Consider the following 20,534-nt stretch of genomic DNA (forward strand, 5'->3'; position numbering starts at 1 on the left):
TTAAGCCCTCATAACCCAGTAATGTTGCTGGGGGTCTCGAAGGTAGAGGGAATTAGCACATTTCTGAGAATTCACGCAGAGTAAATCTCAAGAAGGACCTTTCCACAAAGAATGGCAAAAATGGCACCCTTCAGTGCTTTACTGCAGATGCGAATGCAGCCCGCGGTTAAAGCACACCATGGTAGTTAAAAGTAAGCCACTGCCACCAGCCATTCATAGAGGAAAGTGTTACATAAAAATGTTACATGAGAACCTAGACAAAGGGGATACTAAGTAACCCCTCCAGCACCCTATTGTAAGAGTGTGCTATGTCTAGAAAGTTACTGCACATGGCTACTAAACGTGATATTCTCTTGGCCATGTTGCACTTTGCCCTTCTTGCCTCATCAGGTCAGGGAACTCCAAATGGGTTCATACACTTGGCCAGGAAAGCCGCTGCTTTCGCGGGCTAGATTTCGCGCATGTGTGTGCGCACACAACAGTAAGCGGCAGGACTGTAGTGCCATTGCCAGAAAGTATGCTGTTGAGGCGGATGTTAATCCAGTAGTTGTCCCCGATTGGACAACCAACTGGCTACATTTTGTTTGAATGGCGTCAATCCTTTCCATTGGTGGGTTTGGACTTGCTTTCAGCTCCAGTTTTGGTCAAGAGGACTCCTACAGCCATTCATCGGATCTATGTTGGAGCCAAGAATCCAAAGGAAAGCGGCAAGTTAACCAGAGGACGACTCACCCATTGAATGGCTCAGTGAAGCCCTGCTCCTCTGCCAGAATTCAGAGTACCCTAGTCAGTGCTTTGACCCTTGGACAAGTAGTGGCAACTAGTCTCAAAATCTTTGAGGTTGCATGCCCCAAAAGCCTTCGGAAGTGTCCCAGCTCGGTAGCCGGACCAGCTCCCTCTGGGCTTGTGCATTAGGTTAGAGATGGGAGGGAGAATCATCCATGACTTGGTATGGTGAAACATTCACACTGCTCAATTACCCACCAGAGGGGATCCAATAGGAGAAGCTTAGTGCATTACAGTACAATGTCATTGCTTACCTTGAACTTCTTCCCACTAAGCGGGCAAAGCCACTTGTCCTTGCCCAGCTCCTGAGTGTTGGCAGTGATGAATTTTTCCACCTCCTGTTCTGGGTCTTTCTTGCCCATCTTCTGGGCCTCATCCTCTGAAAGCGTCTCCCGGACACTGAAAAGTGGAATGAGCTTATCCTCAAAAATCCTCTGCCACTCCATAACTAAAACAATTGTAAAATGCATATAAATTAGTCAAGAAAACAAGTCTGCTTCATTCTTCAAAGGCACAGGAATAGCAGCATTCAGAACATACTGCATGTAGCTTCACCAAAGAGTCTTATAAATTCTACAAACCTAGTTTGAGGATGGACAAATATAACCAACAGTTAGTACACAAAGAACGTGCCATAATACAGAGATCACCAATCTAGCATTGATAGCATATCATTTTGGAAACTAGATGTGGCACATACCATCACGTACAGTTACCCTGTTGAGGGCCACCGTCCCTCGCACATGTATCATCCCACATCTATTAGGCATCTCGTCCTCATTGGGGTACTCGCAGGTGTTGTAGTAGTCTAATGAATGAACGATGCGGAGGTACAGCAATAACTTATCCAAGACCTGTATTAAAAAAGCCAAAGAAGGGTTCAAGTCGACAAGTAAAGGGAAAAAAGTGACTGTGCAAAGGTGAGCATGTAAGCATTTACGCAGTCTTAGTGAGAGACCAAGTAATCCAATTCATCTGAACCAGATTTCTAGAGGAGACAATTCAATGTTGTATGGAACACCTGTTAAGTCTCACACAAGAGGTACCGGCTAGTTAATTTGATTGTTCCCAGAAAAGCTTGAGAAGCAGGGCATCACTTAATAAATTGGTAATGGTGCCTGCTGGGGAGAGGCCAACCTAGTGTATAAATAACCAATATTCGTGGTAGCATAGTCTGCAAATTAAGGCTTTGACCCAGGAGATCAGGGTTTTGTTGTAGAGGTTACAGTTAATAGACTTCAGTATTACAGGCGTCAAGATGGATTGTGAATCTGGCCTAGTAGACAGATTTCTTAGGAAGCCACCCCGTTATGTTCAATAGAGCTCTGAGGGGAGTAAGCCAAAACCAAATCAAGCTATGTGGCTGAGCAGTCAAGGCTTAGTCTCAGGAGTGTGTGGAGTCAGGAGCCCGGAGCCCTCAATGAGTCCACACAGAAGAGCACACAATTCAATTAATCCAGTTATAAAAATGAAGGCAGTTAGAACACAAAAAATGAAACTAGCAGGTCGTACTAGCACACAATACTCTATGACATGCATTTATCACCGTAATAGCATTTCTGATTGTATCTGCTTAGATTCACAAACTATGCATATAGTCTGATATCTAGTGGTAATTGTATTGCATCTTTCTTTCGAAGATAGATAGGGGACATCGACATGGGCATGACTGCAACACTATCCCCAACCTGACATGCAGTGTACCTAAAATCCCTCATGTGTTGAGGTCCTGCTGGTTGTGGTTTTCCTGCCGTGAGGGAGCCTTATAGTTAGCGTGAGCGAGTACTGGAGAGAAGGTGCAAGATATCTATTTTCCTTCTACTCCATGAGGGCAGGAAGGGTGGCTGCATGTGAATTCAAGCAGGTACAATCAGAAATGCTATTCCAGTGAGTAATGCCCATCTTATGAGGCTTGTGAATCTGCTTAGAATCACATGCTGTGCACAGACTAGCAAGCAGTATCCAGAGATGGTGGTGGGATGTGTGAAAGAACAGTAACAAAGAGGTCTTGGCACAGCTTGTCCCACCTGAGAATCAGACCCAAGAGTGCAACTAGGCAGTAGTGTTGTGTAAAGGTGCTTACAGAAATCCAGATTGCTGATTTGCAAGTGGACTGGAGAGGAACACTTGCAATGAATGTAATGGTAGCCCAAGTGCCCAGAGTAGTGTGCCCTCTAGGCGTGAAGGGCATCTCTTGGCAAGAGTGTAGCACAGTGTGATGCAGTTTACGATCCACTTTGAGAGCTGATTTAGAGACAGGGTCCCCTTCTCTACCAGCTGCCACTGAAACAAAGAACTGGTTTGTTTTCCTTAGCGGCTTAGTCTTTTCCAGATAATAGATAACCGCTCTCATATCTAGTGTGTGGAGGCTTCCTTCTGCCACGTTAGTGGGGCTCTGGGAAAAAGTGGGTAGTTCTATGGATTGGTTTACATGGAACTTTTGAGATAAATGTAGGTGTAAAGCGTGGGTGTGCGAGCAAAACCACCTTATCTTTGTGAATCGTGACGAATGGGTCCTTGTTAGGGAGAATTCCCTGTAAGGCTAATTTCCCAAACCTAGTGAGTCCCCCAGCAGCTTTGCCGGATTTCTGGGGTTTATTTTTTTCTCTCCTGCTAAGAGTGAGATTCTTTTGTTCCCACTCTTAGACATGATTTGAGGTGTTCCTTTAACTTTCCATGTGTTTTATGGGCTATGGGGTCTTTTACTCCATAGGGTCTCGTGTTTTTTTGATGTGGGTTATGCAGCACCCTCCGTGCCATAACCCAGGGGTGTCGTAGCGACCCCCCCCAACATAGACTCCATACCCTGGGACTGACTACTGTCTCCCATGGCATGTAAAGTCACCATTGGCTTTGCTAGCCCCAAATTATGAACAGAAACCAGTCCAAACCATCATATTGTGGACGTACTGGTCGGGGCAATTCAATTGCCCCGGGGTCGGTCTGTTCGAGGGGGCACGTCTCCGTCCCACCTGATAGAGTTTTGGCTGGTGGCAGTGGATACTACTTTTTATATTCAACCGCGAATATATCTCTGCGATTTTCCCATTGTTCGAGGCTACCAACTTTATTTAATTCTTGTAGCCTCGAACATAGCGCTGGTTTATTTATTTAATATTAATTCGCCGGTTGGTACTTTTTGCCAGAACTCTATTCTAAAATGGCGTTTGTGTTCTCTTCTGTGACTCCAACCCAAGTCGAGCCCTTTGTCCCACTTTTTGGCGGGCTTCTCCACAGAAGCCTCCAAAAGTGGTGCCACTCTGTCTCGGTACCACAGGAGGTGTGGGAGGGGGTTTAGGCACCCTGGACTGAGTTACCTTGGTAACTCAAGTCGCACTCGTGTGATTGGCCCCAAGTGGTGAGCCAACCGGCTCACCACTTAGCATGTTTGATTGACAGCTAGGCAAAGTGAATGGGGGTGTGCTGCATAAAAGCAGGGCTTTGGGGACTGGAACTTCAGAAGTCGCCACAGGACCTAAGAATCCGAGGAGGGAGAATCTGAGCCGGCCTGCAATGACACCACCGGTGGAGCCCTGCTGAACCGTCTCGCCACTTTTCCCCAACGACAGAGGAGATCTCCAGCCCGGAGAGTCTTCTTCCTTCGACTGGTGGAGATAAGGAACAAGTTACTTACCTGTAACTGTTGTTCTCCAGCATGGGTCTGGCATGGATTCACATGCTCATGAATATTCCCCGTCAGGCTGGGAATCCTTGATAAAGAAAAAAAATCACTATCAGTTTCGTTTCTGATCTGTCTCTTAGTAGTAACCAATCACTGATCTCTGGGTCATACTGCCACCCCCGCCAATGACTGCCCTCTCCCTAAGCCCCGCCCCTGGCAACCATCCTCAGATTTGGTAGCATGCCAAGTGGCAGTATGACCAAGTGAAGAGCCACAGCGGGGTAGGTGGGAGGGTTCGCATGCAAATCCATGCCAGACCGATGCTGGAGAACAACAGTTACAGGTAAGTAACGTGTTCCTTCTCCAGCATGGGGTCTGGCATGGATTCACATGCTCATGAATAAAATACATAGCAGTATACACATGCACAACCACGGGAGGTGGCAACAGGCTCAACATTAAGCAATACAACAACTCAACATTAAGCATCTCTTACCTCCTCACCAGGCTCACCTTAGGCCAACAGGTTGCGCAGCACTGCTTGGCCGACCCTGGAGTCCTGATCGACGCAGTAGAATCTTGTGAAGGTGTGCGTCGACCTCCACATAGCAGCCCTGCAGCTGTCCAACAGGGGCACACCAGACAGGAACGCCGTGGTAGCAGCGATCGCTCTGGTCGAATGGGCTCTCGGACAGCCAGGCAGCGGTCGGTTTGCCAACCGGTGACAATGCATAATGCAGCCGGAGAGCCATCTGGAAATGGAAGTCTTCGAGAGAGCCTTCCCTTGATTCACAGACCCAAAGTTCACAAATAGTTGTGACGTCTTCCGAAAACTCTTCGTGCGGTCCACGTAGAACTTCAGCGCTCTAGATACATCCAGCAAGTGCAAAGTCCTCCCGGCCGGCGTCGAAGGCAACGGAAAGAAAACTAACACCAAGGGCTCGTTGAGGTGGAAGTCCGACAGCACCTTGGGCATGAAGGAGGGGTGCTTCCTCAGCACCACCCTCGTGTCATGAAAAGTCAAGTATGGAGGCTTGCAAGATAGGGCCTGAATCTCTCCCACTCGTCGTGCAGAGGTGATGGCCACGAGGAACGCCGTTTTCCATGACAGGAACCTCAAAGGCGCCGAATGCATAGGCTCGAATGGGGCCTCCATGAGCCTGGTCAGCACCACATTAAGTTCCCACGCCGGGGCAGGGGCCTTCACCGGCGGGAATGATCGGAATAGTCCCTTCATAAATTCCTTTACCAGGCGATGAGACCACAAGGACGCCCGTCCCGTAGTCCTGGTATATCAGGAGATGGCAGCCAGATGTATTTTTATGGAGGCGTGAGCCAGTCCAGCTTTGGCCAGCGACAGTAAGTACGGCAGCACTTGAGGGGCCGTAATCCGCAGAGGGTTAATCTTCTGTGCACGGCACCAGACAGCGAACCGCTTCCATTTATGACCGTAACACGAGAGGACACCTTGGCATTTGCAAGAACCTCTCTGCAATCAGCCGGGATATCGTACCCTCCAAACTCTAGTGCTGCAGGAGCCTGGCCTGCAAGTTCAGTGACTGTGGGTCGTGGTGTAGAATGGCGCTTCCTTCTCTGGAGAGAAGATCCACGTCTGCCGGCAGCCTAACTGGCAGGGACGTTGACAAGTCCAGAAGGTCCGGGAACGAGATCTGCCTCGGCCACGCCGGTGCGACGAGGATCATCCTGCACCTGGACTTCTTGAGCTGGTTGATGAGGCGGAACAGCAACGGCAATGGAGGGAACGCGTATAGAAACAGGCTGTCCCAAGGGAACGAGAAAGCATTGCCCATGCTCCTCGGCTGGGGGAACCTGCTGGCAAACCTCTGGCACTTGGAGTTCGTCGCCGCGAACAAGTCGATCTGGGGTTTGCCCCATCGTCGGAAGAGTCGATCCACTTGATCCTGGTGCAGTTCCCACTCGTGGAACGAGCGTAGCTCCCTGCTGAGTGAGTCGGCGATGGTTTCTATTCCTGCCAGGTGGAAGGGAATCAGAAACATCCCCTGGGCGACAGCCCAGTGCCACAGATCCTGGGCCTCCTTGCTTCCGTATGTAGAAAATCGTGGTGGTGTTGTCGGTGAAGATACTCACCACTTTGTCCTTGAGGGACGGGAGGAACGACTTGAGCGCCCAGAACACTGCACGGAGCTCCAAGATGTTTATGTGAAGAGACCTCTCCTCCGGGAGCCAAAGGCCTCTTGCATGGAGATCTCCGGTGTGGGCCCCCCCAACCCTCCAGAGAGGCATCTGTAGTCACCGTCTCCTGAAACGCAGGGGTTTGAAAGTCTGTGCCCGTCGTGAGGTGAGCCCGGGTGCCCCACCATAGGATCGCCCGACGGAACTCCTCGTCGAGGGGGATCCTGTCCTCGATGCAGCCCCCCGCCTGAAACCAGCGGGTGTCGAGGAATCCTGCAGCGGACGCATCCGAAGTCTGCAAAGGGGTACAAGGTAGATGCACGAGGACATCATCCCGAGAAGGATCTTGATGGACCTCACCCTTGCTCACCAGTAGACTGCCTTCCCAAACTTGCTGTGGTTCTTTAAAAAGTGTTTAGTGTGTATGCTTCCATAATTCTGCTTTTCCCTCCCTCTTTATTTAACTTGTTGGAGCGACATCAAACGTTAAGCGCTCCCCTCTGTCTGGAAATAAGTGGTGTTAACTAAGACTTGTCCAACAAGTAATCAGCGATGTACATGTGATAGTGATTGTGTTTTGAACTTATCTTACCAATTTAGTGCTAGTGTGTTTTATAAGTGTGTTAAATAAATAATGATATACTTTTACACCCAAGCTCTGGTCAGTGTTTGCTTGTTCTACTGTATTTCTGTACCTATTTTGTATGCTCTGTATACTGCCTAACTCTTCTTGAGGGAAGTCTGACTGCTCAGCCACAGCTACCAAGTGAATCTGTGTGGTACAGACTGCTACCAAGTGGGTTTACTGCCAAACACCTGTAGTCTTAAATCTTTTGCAGTGGTCCCTAAGGGAACTGCACAGGTTTCTGCCTAACAGTCCTGAACTGAAAGGGCCTGCAGTTCACCAACTCTCCTTATTGAGGTGATTGCCACCAGGAAGGCAGTCGTGTGGGTGAGTGCCTGAAGGCTAGACTTGTGCACTGGTTCAAAAGAAGGAGCCATTAGTCTGGTAAGAACCACATTCAGGTCCCACCTGGGAGCTGGGTTGAAATAGGGAGATTAAGCCTTTTAATTCCTTCCATAAAAGCTTTAAATTACTGAAATCTTCCACAACAAAAACTTGCTCTGGGACATGGTGTACGCTGAAAGCGCAGTTAAGCAGACCTTTAGAGAATTGAAGACCAGACCCAAATACAACAGGTGGGTTAGGTACAGGACAACATTTTTAGGTGTGCATTCAATAGGACTGATGCCCTTGCCATAACACAAGATGACAAAGCGCAAGATCGTGTGCCGTACAGTTTGAGAGACTATAGCAACCTTGACCTCCTGACAATAGGAACCCAACTTTTGGTACAAGTCTGTACTACACAGGTTGTTAGTGTGGCTGAACAGCCAGGCTTATCTCAAAAAGGGGTTAATGTGAGCAGTAGGGGTTTTACAGAGGTTCACAGTGACAAGTATTCAAATAAACTCTTGCACTCAAGGTTTCTTGATTAAACAAATATTAAGTCAGTTGAACAAGCCTTCAGAAGGGAGCAAATATATGTAGGAGAAATATACTTCAAAATACACACCGTTTCAGTAAATCAGTAGATACCCTTTGGGGATGGTACCCAGACACTTCCTACTTCCTACTTCCTCAGGTGACTTAAATAACCAGGATACTGGACATGGATATATCAGATACATCACTGGTACATTTAGAGCAATACTGAGTTTGGTGTCAAAGAAAAGGGTTTGGCAATAAAGCAAAGTTCAAACAAATATTCCAAAGCAGGCAAGTACTTTTGAACCCTCAATGCAAAGTAGATGAACCCTTTCCTGGAGGAAAGGCAAAGCACAAAGTCAGAGGTAAGAGGCATCTTTCAGGGAGCCAGGACAGCCAATGTTAATTGAGCAAAAGTCTAGGTGAGCTGAGGCACTTCTTGCAGTTAAGTAAAGGTCTTGCACAATGTTTTAGAAGTCTTTCTAGTAAAAGTAGAATCAATGTAGGGCCACAACCTGGGAGGCTTGTGAGGGGCAAAGCTACAAGCAACTCTGTGAAAGCAACCAAGACAAGTCTCAACTGAGAACAAGTAAGGCTATAACAAGGAGGTAAGCCCCCTTAGATTTATAGTACCTTTGGTTAGAAGAAATGTATCCAGCTGGCTTCTGTTCCTATGTAGCTCTGTAGATCCTGTTGTTCCTGGACCTCAGTCGTAGTGACAAGAGGGGGGTGGGGGCGGGAGGAGGGTGAGTGTGACGTCTGGAGACTCCAGCACTACGAATGGAAGTTGAGCAGCAGCAATGGGCAAACTTCAAATCAGTGTCACTTTGCAGTTTCAGCTCCTCGCATCTCAGCAAATAGCCGACAACCGTGGTGGCACTACCACTATGGACTTTGTGGGGTCCAGCACACTGTTGAGGTGGCTCAGGCTTGGTCAGTCCTGCTTCTTGAGAGTCCGGAGGATCTTCCTGGAGCTCAGGTCAGACTTACCCCACTATCTCTATCCCCACTTACCTCTCTCCCACTATACAGTTATCTCAAACTTAGCAGGGCCTCCGTGCCCAAATTGCATTGTGCGATCTCCAAACTGCATGGTTAGGCCTCTCCCACTATACAGGTGTCTCAAACTTAGCAGGGCTTCTGTGCCCAAATTGCATTGTGTGATCCCAAACTGCATTGATAGCAGGGCCTCCGTGCCCAAATTGCATTGTGTGATCTCCAAACTGCATTGTTAGGCCTCTCTCCCACTATACAGGTGTCTCAAACTTGATTAGCCTCTCTCCCACTTCACATGTATCTCAATTCTAGCTCATTCACACACTTAGAAAATTCTCAAGTGAGACTGAAACCACCAGCCAATTACGGTGGTGGGTCACTCTGACTAGGGCCTCCCGCATCTCAAGGCGAAAGTCCAAGCGATGCCCGTCCAAGCCACCCTCCAACCAGCAGATACCCTTCCCAACCCCCACAGCCTGCTCACCACAGTGACCCGCGCTTAGGGAGACGGACAGTAAAGAGAGCCACTGACAACACCCAACTTAATAACCCTTACCACCCCCTTCCCCTCTTAGAACAGCGACTGAACGAGTCATCAACAATACCACCCACAGATAGAGCCCAAACTAGTAGCGGACACCCCTCACCAGCCACTACACCACAAGACAACCAGACCAAAGCAGGACCAACTAGACGTAACCAAACCGACTTAACAACTCTCAATCCTATAATGCCGCGCAAACGACCAATTCCCAGGAAAAGACGAAGAGATGAAAGAACAAACACGCCAGAACAGCAACCTAGAACCACCATAGACTGGACCCCCACAGGCAGGAACACAAACCGAAGGAACTCTGATAGAAGAGAAAAATCCCTCTACCCAACTCCATACCTCGCAGACAACTGGCCACCACGGCAATCCAACCCAACATTAGAAGCAGCAACATCAATCAACCTAACAAGCAAGTAAAAGGAGGATGACCAAAACAAAACAGACGACCGACCCAATAACCCCCCCTACATCACCAAAGCAAGAGGAACCTCCAATCAACAACCACAACCCCCGGAAGACGAACCTGATGAACACAAAAAACCCAAGACAAATCCTAGAAGAACTCGAAGACGCTGACACCCCAAACCCCACAGCCCAACAAGTGGCCGATCAAAAAGGAAACCTCAACACCGAACGAAGACGACCTCGACAAAACCCAAACCAAACACCTCCAAACTTCACTACAATCTAATAAACGCAAGATCCATGTCAAAACACTCAGATCTTCGACCTACTCGACAACGGCATTGACATGTTCATCACAGAAACATGGCTGGACTACAAAATCACTCCAAAGCTGCCTTCCGACAGACTTCAAATGCCTACAAATAAACAAAAAACAAAAAAAGGAGGAGGCATCACTATAGCATTCAATGAACACCTGAAAATAAAAACTGACGAACCACTCAACATCAACTGCGAAACCATGGTGATACACCTAACAGCGAGCTCAAAAACCAACATCACATTCATCACCAACATCACAATCTACCAGATTCCGGTCATCAGAATCTTCAAAAAATACACATTACATGTTACAACTACGCAGATGACACTCAGATCATCTACAAAATCAAAGACACCGATGCCGACCATTCAACCCTAACCGACTGTCTAAAAAAAGCCTTTGACTGGATGGATGCCAACAACCTGAAAATCAACCCAGGAAAGACAGAAATCATGATCGTATCCAACGACCAAGTCAACGAAACCACCATCACATGGCCTACGGAAGTGGGAAACGCACCAACACCATCGAGGGTAGTAAAAAATCTGGGAGTCCTAATGGACAACACCCTAACACTGGTGCCACAAATAAATGCAACAGTGAAGAAATGCTTTTTCCTCCTCCGGGCGGCAAGAAAAATTCTACATTCCGCTCCTTCGCGCACAATACACTCACTATCGTCGCCCTAATCAGGTCTAAAATAGACTATGCAAACAGCCTATACCTCGGAATACCAGAATACCTCCTGAAGAAACTGCAACGGATCCAAAATGCAGCAGCAAGACTACTCCTCAAACTATCCAGAAGCGAACACATCACTCCAGCCCTAAAAACACTACACTGGCTCCCAGTAAAACATCGCTTCACCTTCAAAACAATGTGCATAACGCACAGGGCAATCAGCGGACAAGGAGCAGAATTCCTACAAAAGAAAATAGCTACAAACCAACGAGACCCCTCCGATCGAGCAACGAAATCCGCCTGGAACTCAAACCATACCTTAAGAAAAAACTTGGAGGCACCTCCTACCACTTAGCTGCAAAAACCTGGAACATCCCCCCCCAAAGGTAATAAACACTGAAGATCATCTAAAATTCAGGAAATCACTAAAAACCTGGCTCTACAACACCACAGAATAAACCTGGAAACCAAAACTGGAAAAAAGGATAACTAAACCGAAAAGAGACACGGACATCCCTGACCCGGGAGAGTAAAGCCCACGGCAGATGGACGGGTAACACCAAATAGACAGGAACACAGGCAGCACACACGGAGACTGAGTCAACTAACCCAGACAATCCCACCAACACTTCGCCCGCCCCCCCAATCTAAGTAACGCCAGATACCACATTGGTGTGGAATTAGAGATATTGGCAATCACCCCACTACCTGAGAGGTCATTGGCAGGTGCACTGGCAAACCGACCGTTGCATGGCTGTCAGAGCCCATTCGACCAGAGCGATCCCTCAACTATGCTGTTCCTGTCTGGTGTGTTCTTGCTGGACATCTGGGCTGCTGCTACGTGGCGGTCGACTCGCACCTTCACGAGATTCTACTGCGTCAACCGGGATTCCAGGGCGGAGTCCAGAGTCGGCCAACAGTGCTGCGCAACCTGTTCGCTTGAAGGTGAGCCTGGTGAAGTGGTAGAGATGCTTAATGTTGAGATGCGCCAGCTTCCGTGGTTATTCATGTGTACTGATATGTATTTATTCATGAGCATGTTAATCCATGCCAGACCCCATACTGGAGAAGGAACAAGTTACTTACCTGTAACTGTTGTTCTCCAGCATGGATTCACATGTGAACCATCCCGCCTACCCCTCTGCAGTTCTCTTGGTCCTACTGTCACTTGACGCGCTACCAAATCTGAAGATGGCTGCCAGAGGAGGGGCTTAGGTAGAGGGCAGTCATTGGCTGGGGGCAGTATGACCCAGAGACCAGTGATTGGTTGTTAGGAAAGACAGTTCAGAAGTCAAACAGATGTTCTTTATAGAGGATTCCCAGCCTGACAAAGGGGAATATTCATGAGCATGTGAATCCATGCCAGACCCATGCTGGAGAACAGTTCCAGGTAAGTAACTTGTTCCTTAATTAGTACCCCTTTTGCCTAGTTTCTCCTGTAACATTTTTGTTACCCTTTCTACAATTAATGGCTGGTGACAGTGCTTTACTTTTTACTACCTTTGTGTTTTACCACGGGCTGCAGTAAGGGGCCCATTTTGTCAGTGGCTCGGTGGTCTTTTTTTGCCATTTCTTGCTGGAAAGATCCTTCTTGAGATTTACTCTGTGCGCCAAACTAGGTTTGGTCCCTTTGGTCATTTTAGCTTTGGTGGGATTGACGAGTGAATCCTGCCTTTGGCTCCAGTGTGTCTGGCAGGGGTCAGGAAATGATGGAGGTGCCCTCCCTTTGCTTAATTTCCTTGGTTACAGGAGTGCACCCATGGGTGATTGCCCGGCTGGCTGTCCGGCAAGAACAGCCACCCTGCTGTGATTTACATCTAGGCTGGAATGAATGGGAGAAAGCTACATAAAGGGCAAGGCTTTTTGTCTTGGAAGGCAGTCGGCCACTGGACGAAGGAATCCGAAGAAGAACTTGGAAGAGGTGCCTGCTGCAACTCCTGGACCGTTGGTTTGTCTGGTGAAGCCCTGCTGTTGTGCTGAAGCTCCAAAATCACCTCGACTAGAGAAGCCCTTCAAGGACGACCACTCCCCTTGGGTTGGTGGGACCAATCGACCCCAAGACGAGCTCATCTGGAAATCCTCTGAGCGGACTGTACTTCCGCTGCTGCAGGAAACAGATTACCAGGGAGAGGAATACCAGAATTGAGTGTGTCGTCTTTAATGTTAAATGTTAGTGCGCGGTACAAATGTCCTTTAACATTATCACCACCGGAGTGGACCCTTGGCGCTCTGGCGGCTCTGAAAGAGGAGGGGAGGTTGAGTTAGTGGGAGGAAGCAGAAAGGTGCAAGAGCAGTGAAGTGCTGTTGGCGGCCTCAGCCCTGTGGGTCCGTTGGCTGGGCCTGGGGTGTTTGCGGCCAGTAGTCGTTGTGTACTGTTGTGCAAGGCTATGTGTGTTTTTGTTTTGTTGTTGCAATGTTTGTGCGGTTTGTTGTGCTGTAGGTTTTGGTTGTGTTTGGTTTGGAGTTTGAGAGGTGTATGGAGAAAGGGAAATTGTTTGTAGGGTTGGTTAATTTGCGTCACTATCCTAAATTGAAGTGCTCGGCTTGCGTAGTCTCCTCTGTTGCGGCTCTGTCATGATCTGGGTCTGACTGGCATACAGGTTCCTTACTCCTCTAGCCCCGCCTCTAACATGCTCTCATATAGCTCCCCTTAACCTCCATTCATACTCCTGCGGCACCACCTGTGGAGCCGTAATCCATAGAGGGTCGATCTGTGCACGGCACCAGACTGCAAACCTCTTCCACTTATGCCCGTAGCATTTCAGTGCAGACAAAGCCCTGACCTTGGCAAGCACCTCCTTGCAGTCCGCCAGGATATTGTAACCTCCAAACTCTAGCGCTGCAGGAGCCAGGCCTGCAAGTTCAGCGACCCTGGGTCGTGTTGTAGGATCGCACCTTCTCTGGCAATAAGATCTGCGACCACCAGAAACTTGACTGGAGGGGTTGCCGACAAGTCCAGAAGGTCCGGGTACCTTATCAGTCTCAGCCACGCCGGTGCGACGAGGATCATCCTGCACCAGGACCGTCTCATTTGATTGACTAGTCGCAGAAACAATGGCAACGCATAAAGAGACAGGCCATCCCAGGGTAATGAGAATGAGTCCCCCATGCTCCCTGGCTGGGGAAACCTGCTGGCGAACCTGTGGCATTTGGTGTTCGTCACTGCAAACAGATCAATGTGGGGATTGCCCCATCGTCGGAACAAGATCCACTTGGTCCTGCCGAATCTCCTACTCGTGGCAAAACTGCAGCCGCCTGCTGAGGGAACCAGCGATGGTGTTCTTCATTCCTGCCAGATGAATCGGGACAATAAATATCCCCTGGGCAACGGCCCAGTGCCATAGGTCCTGCGCCTCTGGAGAGCGCTGGGGATCTGGTGCCCCCTGCTCCCCGATGTCGAACCTTGTGGTGGTTTTGTCCGTGAAGACCCGTATCACCTTGCCATTGAGGGACGGAAGGAAAGACTTGAGGGCCCAAAACACTGCCCGCAGCTCCAGAACATGGATATGCAACAACCTCTCCTCCGGTAGCCACAGGCCACTTGCGTGGAGACTTCCGGTGTGCGCGCCCCATCCTTCCAGGGAGGCGTCTGTTGCGACAGTCTCCTGATGAGGTCTGGAAGTCTGTGCCCGCCGAATGATGCCCCACCACAGTATCGCTTGACGGAAATTCTCATTGAGAGATCTTGTCCTCGAAGCTTCCAGATACCTGAATCCAACAGGAGTCTAGGAACTCTTGCAGCGGCCACATTCGCAGCCTGCACAGCCGAAAGAGGTATATGCACACCAAGATCATGCCGATAAGGGACTTGTTGGACCTTACCCTTGAAATCTTCAGCGTCAGCCGTTGTACCTTGCCCAGGATGGCCGATATCCTCTCCTCCAGAGACGCCAGGCATGACACTCTGTTGAGTCGAGACCCCAGAAACAGTCTTGCGATGGCACCAAGCAAGATTTTGCTTAGTTCACTTAGAACCCTAACAGTCAGCAGCTGGACAGTTTTCGCTGTGTGTGCGACGGCGATCTCCCTCCATTTCGCTCGGATGAGCTAGTCATCCAGGTAGGGGTAAATGTGGATCTTCGTAGAGGCAGCCACGGGCGCCAGGCACTTGGTGAAAACCCTTGGCGCCAACTTCAATCCAAAGGAAAGGGCCTTGAGCTGGTAATGTTGCCATTCAACAACGAAGTGCAGAAACCTGCGGTGTCCCTTGTGAATGTGAAAGTAGGAATCCTCCAAGTCCAGCGACGTTAGGAAATACCCCTTTTTCCAACTGTTCTAGTGTTAGGCAGAATTGCATGCAGTACCCTCTGGTATCACCACACACAATTAGGACTACAGGTATTAGCCAAACCAACCTTTGAAGCAAGTCTGTACCAGTTTTTGGTAGCGAGCTGAGCAGCCAGGCTGATCAAGATTGAATGAGTAGTACAAGTAATTACACACAGGACTTTCAATCACAGTGGTTCAAATAGACGCTTCTACAAGGGTTCTTGGTAAAAACATTTATTACACAATCATTTAGAAAACATTTCACTACAAGGAGGACCCTTATATACAAATACACTATAACACAAACTAAAGATTGAGCTCCCCTGAAATAGGAGCAAAATGGCAGTTCAGTTACTTAGAAGTGAGCAAAAGGACAAGGTAAGTAGAATATATCCCATATACTTGTTACGGTGCAAATCATTTCAGTTCACCAGAAGAGTTCAATTCAAGTCAATAGGCCAGGCCAAAGTCAATGGGTTAATGTTCTGGATAGGAAAGAGCAGATTTGGTATCAAACGGTAAAGTCTTTTCAAAAGTTCTCAGAAGTTTAGGGGAAAAAGAATGTCTGGTCACAAGCTGATTAGGCCTATAAATTGGGAAATTTTCATGAACTTTCACCGCAAGAGTGGCGTTCTCTCAATCGGGTTGGCACAGTACCCTACTATGAAGAACAAAACGCAGCTGAAGATGTTGGTTCCCGGCAGTTCCTGCAGATCTCACTGTTCCTGAGCCTCAGTCGTGGGGACAAGCGGGCGACGTCGGGGTGTAATCCTAACCAGCCTCGACTGGCATCCAGGTGGCTTACAAGTTGATTGGTCCCACCAACTCAAAAGGAAGAAGTCGCCCTTGAAGGGGCTTCTGTGTCGAGATGAACTTGGCAATTCAGACCTGCAGCAGGGCTTCACCGGGCAAACCACCGGTCCAGGAGTTGCAGCAGCCGTCTTCCAGCTCATATTCGGTTCTTTTGTTCCAGTCACTCACCCAGCAGGGTGGATGTCCTTGCCGGACAGTCCATCACACCAGAGTGCATTTGGGTCTCCTAGGAGAACTAAAACGGATTTTCGGGCACCTCCCTCACTTCCTGCCCACCCCATACAATAGGACGCCAAAGGCGGTCTTCAGTCCTGAAGCCCGACAAAGGCACACTAACAAAGGGACCAAACATGGTTTGACGCGCAGAGAAATTCTAGAAGGACCTTTCCAAAATGAAACGGCAAAAAAAGAAGACCAGGACCTGTTTAAACAAAGGGGCTTAAGGCGCCATCTTGAAAAACATGGCTCTTGCAATTTTTAGCAACCGGTGTTCGCGGTCAGGAAAAATTATGGTAGTTTGTTCTAAAACCACTGCCACCAGCCTTTTCACTAGAAAAGGGTAGCATTTTAGTGCTACATGTAGTATTTTAGACACAGGGGATACTATGTAACCCCTCCAGCACTTCATTGTAAGATGGTGTGTGCTGGGGCTAAGAATTTGGAAAGACTAGTAAAGTCAATTTCACTTCACATTCCCTGGGAAAGTTTATCCCAGAAAAATACATCCCTGTATCACTGCACTGAGGGTGCAGTGTAACACATGAAAAGATGCCTATGGAGTGCTTAAAACTTCAAAGTCAAATAACACAAATGTAAAACATAAAAATACCTGACAAAGTGGGGAAAAAAAGGCTTGCACTCTTTCCAGGTAACAAAATAAAGTCCTCAGAATCCAGCAAAGTTGTTGGGGGTCTCCAAGTGGAAGGGAATTAGCACATGAGAATTCTCCCCAATAAGGGGGCGCGCCTGATGGCGCCAGTGCCGCAGATCCTCTGGTGCCGTGGGGGTCTTCCATCGGCAGAACAGGCATCCTCGTCTGAATCTCGAAGCACAAGGTGTGAAGTGCTTGGAGGATGTCCACTGAGATGTCCGCTGGGGGTTGCTGAGGTGGCGGAGGGGGAAGCGACAGGCAGCCGAGTAGAGTTCTCCAAGTCCTCAACGCCCTGCTCCTAGTCGGTCTCGTCGCCACTCTCGACGTCTCCCTCGTCGGGGTCCTTCACATAGGCCTTGGCCTCGACAAATCTCTTCTCCAAAATGGTCTGCAGTAGAAAGCTCCGTACCCCCCCGCCCCCGCTTTCCGACCAGGGGAGAGGGTTTTGGGGAGATGATGGGCATCGCCTTCTACGGCGTCGTCTCTATGGGCTGAAACAATGATTCCGCCTGGCAGGCAGGGAATCTCGCCTTGGGGACACAGTACCCCCGAACCCGCATCCACAGCCTTCACTAGGGAAGTCCCCACACCTTTGCTGGAAGGCTTTGCCGGGTGAATCCGGGCCTGTACGACTAGTCGAGCTAGGGGCCTTCACCTTGGGGGCGTGGGGGAGTTCAGTGCCCCGCACCCCCTTGGCCTTCTCCGACTTGCCCGTCTAGGGCTTCTACAGAAGCTTACCCGGGTGGTCAACTTCCTCTTCACCGAACTGGAACAATGGCTCATGGTCGAAGGTGCCGGAGACGCTGTGCTTGCCCTGACCGCCGGTGGATCCGGTCTTAATGGTTCTTAAGGCCAAGCACCATGAGTCCGCGGGCACTATGTTGGGCCTCGGTCGCCAGGGCCCCCTCAAAGGTCTTAGAAGACCGCTAAGATTTCTTCTTGTGGCTGGGAGAGGCATGCTGCCGGGACTCTTACGTAGCAGGGGCCTTGGCCTGGAGCCGCTTGGTGAGGTGCCTGCGCTGGTGCTTCACAGTGCAGGGGGACCATCTCCTTGCAAAATGCAGTCATCCTCCACCTGCGTTTGGTCTGAATGCAAGCAGTGGAGGCACATAAAATGCCCATCGTCCAAGTAGATGTTCTATAGGCCGCATCCTGAAGAGAGGCACAGAGTCTTCCTTCTCCTCTGCCATCTCCACGCAAGTTAGTCCTTCAAGAAGCTTCTGGAATCCTTCAAGAACAAACTAGATGAAAAATCATCCTTGAGGGAGTGCTGAAGAATCCCAAAATGGGTCCCCGTTAATCGGAAGATGGATCGATGGAGCTTGAAGCTCGATTGACCGAAAAAATAGAGTGGTATTCTTATAAAATCGCAAAAGGCAGTAAAAGCTCGAGAGCTATAGCACGAGGACTCCCAACACTTGAACGTGTAGTAAAAATCTGAAGATGGCTGCCAGAGGAGGGGCTTAGGTAGAGGGCAGGCATTGGCTGGGGGGTGGGGGCAGTATGACCCAGAGATCAGTGATTGGTTAGGAGAAAGACAATGAAGTGAAAAACTGATTTCTTTACCGAGGATTCCCAGCCTGACAGGGAATCTTCATGAGAATGTGAATCCATGCCAGACCCCATGCTGGCGAACCCCTCGAGCACCCCATTGTAAAATAATTTTGTAACTTTCTAGAACAGCACACACCAAGTAAAGTCAATTTCACTGCTTTGCTCTTGGAAACAGTTTCACAAAGAGGAGGTATTTAAACATTTTGGAAATCTGAAAGGCTTCTCTGTGCCGCAATGTAAAGATGAAGCCTATGGAGTTTGTCAAACTCCAAAGTCAAAAAGAGGGTCTCTCTCCAGGTTAAAAATTCAAAATCCTCAAGTCCAGAAAAAGTGCTGGGGGTCTCTAAGGTAGAAGGGAATTAACACATTTCTGAGAAATCTCCCTAACAGTAGCGTAGACAGAGCAGCCAGGCTTATCTTAGGAGGGAGAGGGGGCTGTAGAATCAGTACAAATGAAATCGTAATACAAATGGTCCAAAGAAACTTGTAAAAATCAAGTATTTATTTAAATACAAGTAAGCACAGATAAATCTAGGGGTAACTAGGCACTATCACACATCATATGTCATCACAATTATAAAACACTATGCTTGAAGTTTCACATACCAAAGCACAAACCTTATTTGGAACACCCAAGAGTATTTCTAGGGTAGCCAAAACCTTTTCATAAAAATTCAGTATTAGGTCACATTAGGTCACACATTCTTGGAGCGTAAAAAACAATGGTTACTTTCAGAATTACATTCAGTAATTCCAGGGCATTAGACCCCAACAGTTCTACAGTGACGCTCCACAGTAAATCACATAATCAACTGGACAGTATACGTTGTGAATAGTGGAACACTAATTCCAGGTACAGTAAAAACCCAACTACTTTTGTGATAAGTTATACTAGCGGAGTAAAACCTAAGGGTGTAATATTCAATTACAGGTGTTTGAGATCAGTGAAGCACAGATTGATATAAGCAGTAACTCTTGTAACTTATTTCTGGATGGCACACAGCCAACTCAAGGCAAGTAAAACCCATATACTTTTTTAATCTCACAAAGTAGTCCAGGTTAGATCTTTCCCAGCTATACAAGTAACTTATGTAGGACTTCTAGGGGATAGTTAGAAACTAGACACTTTTTGTCCGTCTACAATAGCACAGGGAAAGCAAAAACCCAAGGTTACACTTTATGACTCAGTTATTCTAGGTAGGCAACAACTGTTAAGCAAGGTTTTAATGCAGTACCCTCTGGGAACCCTACAAACAACTGACTACAGGTATAGGCAACCCAACCTTTGGTATAAGCTTGTACTACATAGTTTAGGTAGCATGTTGAGCAGCCAGGCTCATCTCAAGAGGGTAAACGTGAGCTGTAGGAGTTACAAAGATTCACAGTTACAGGTATTCAAATAAACTTACACTTAGGGTTTCTTGCATAAACAATAAATAATGTATGTCGGTTAGAAAGCCTTCTTCAGAAGGGAAGAATAGAATAATAATACAAATATACTTCAATACTGTACACCGAGTTTCTGTATCAGACAAGACCCTTTTGGGATGGCCCACGGACAACCTACACCCACAGGTGACTTCAGTAACAAGGGTGGTTGGGACATTAATACCTTACTGTTGGCATTCAGAACACTCTTAAAAGTAGGTAAAATGCAAAGGTTATTAGAACACAAGAGACCAAATATTCGTAAGCGGGGCAGATACTTTGAGTTCACTAGAAGAGTCATTCAATTCAATGGGCTAGGCCAAAGTCAATGAGCAAAAGTCTTGGATAGGATAAAGCACTTCTGATAAGTGATGGGAAAGTCTTTGCACAAGTTCTTAGGAGTCTTTGATGAAAAGAAGAATCAAATGTAGGGCCACAAGCTGATAAGACTCGTGAGTTGTGGAACTTAAAAGCACTTCCACAGTAAGAGGCAAGTTCCCTTAGACTTGTTTCACAGTACCATGGAAATTAACAAGGGGGTCCTGGGAGTCCCTCTGCCAGACATTGGTCCTGGTTACGAGAGACTTACCA

At 48.2% G+C, this 20,534-nt stretch overlaps 1 protein-coding gene across 1 annotated transcript in view; it reads right to left on the reverse strand.

Annotated features, from left to right (window-relative positions):
- The window catches only part of SRRT (serrate, RNA effector molecule), a 413,786-nt gene that overhangs the window by 132,801 nt on the left and 260,451 nt on the right, over positions 1-20,534 (reverse strand). Inside the window, exons 15-16 of the mRNA XM_069644249.1 lie at positions 1,487-1,640; positions 1,041-1,234 (exon numbers count right to left, since the gene is read on the reverse strand). Of these exons, the coding sequence (XP_069500350.1) occupies positions 1,041-1,234; positions 1,487-1,640 (348 nt within the window). The remainder of the gene's footprint in view (positions 1-1,040; positions 1,235-1,486; positions 1,641-20,534) is intronic.

Source organism: Ambystoma mexicanum, chromosome 1p (genome assembly GCF_040938575.1).
Source record: "Ambystoma mexicanum isolate Mex_15411 chromosome 1p, UKY_AmexF1_1, whole genome shotgun sequence".
Classification (NCBI taxonomy): domain Eukaryota; kingdom Metazoa; phylum Chordata; class Amphibia; order Caudata; family Ambystomatidae; genus Ambystoma; species Ambystoma mexicanum.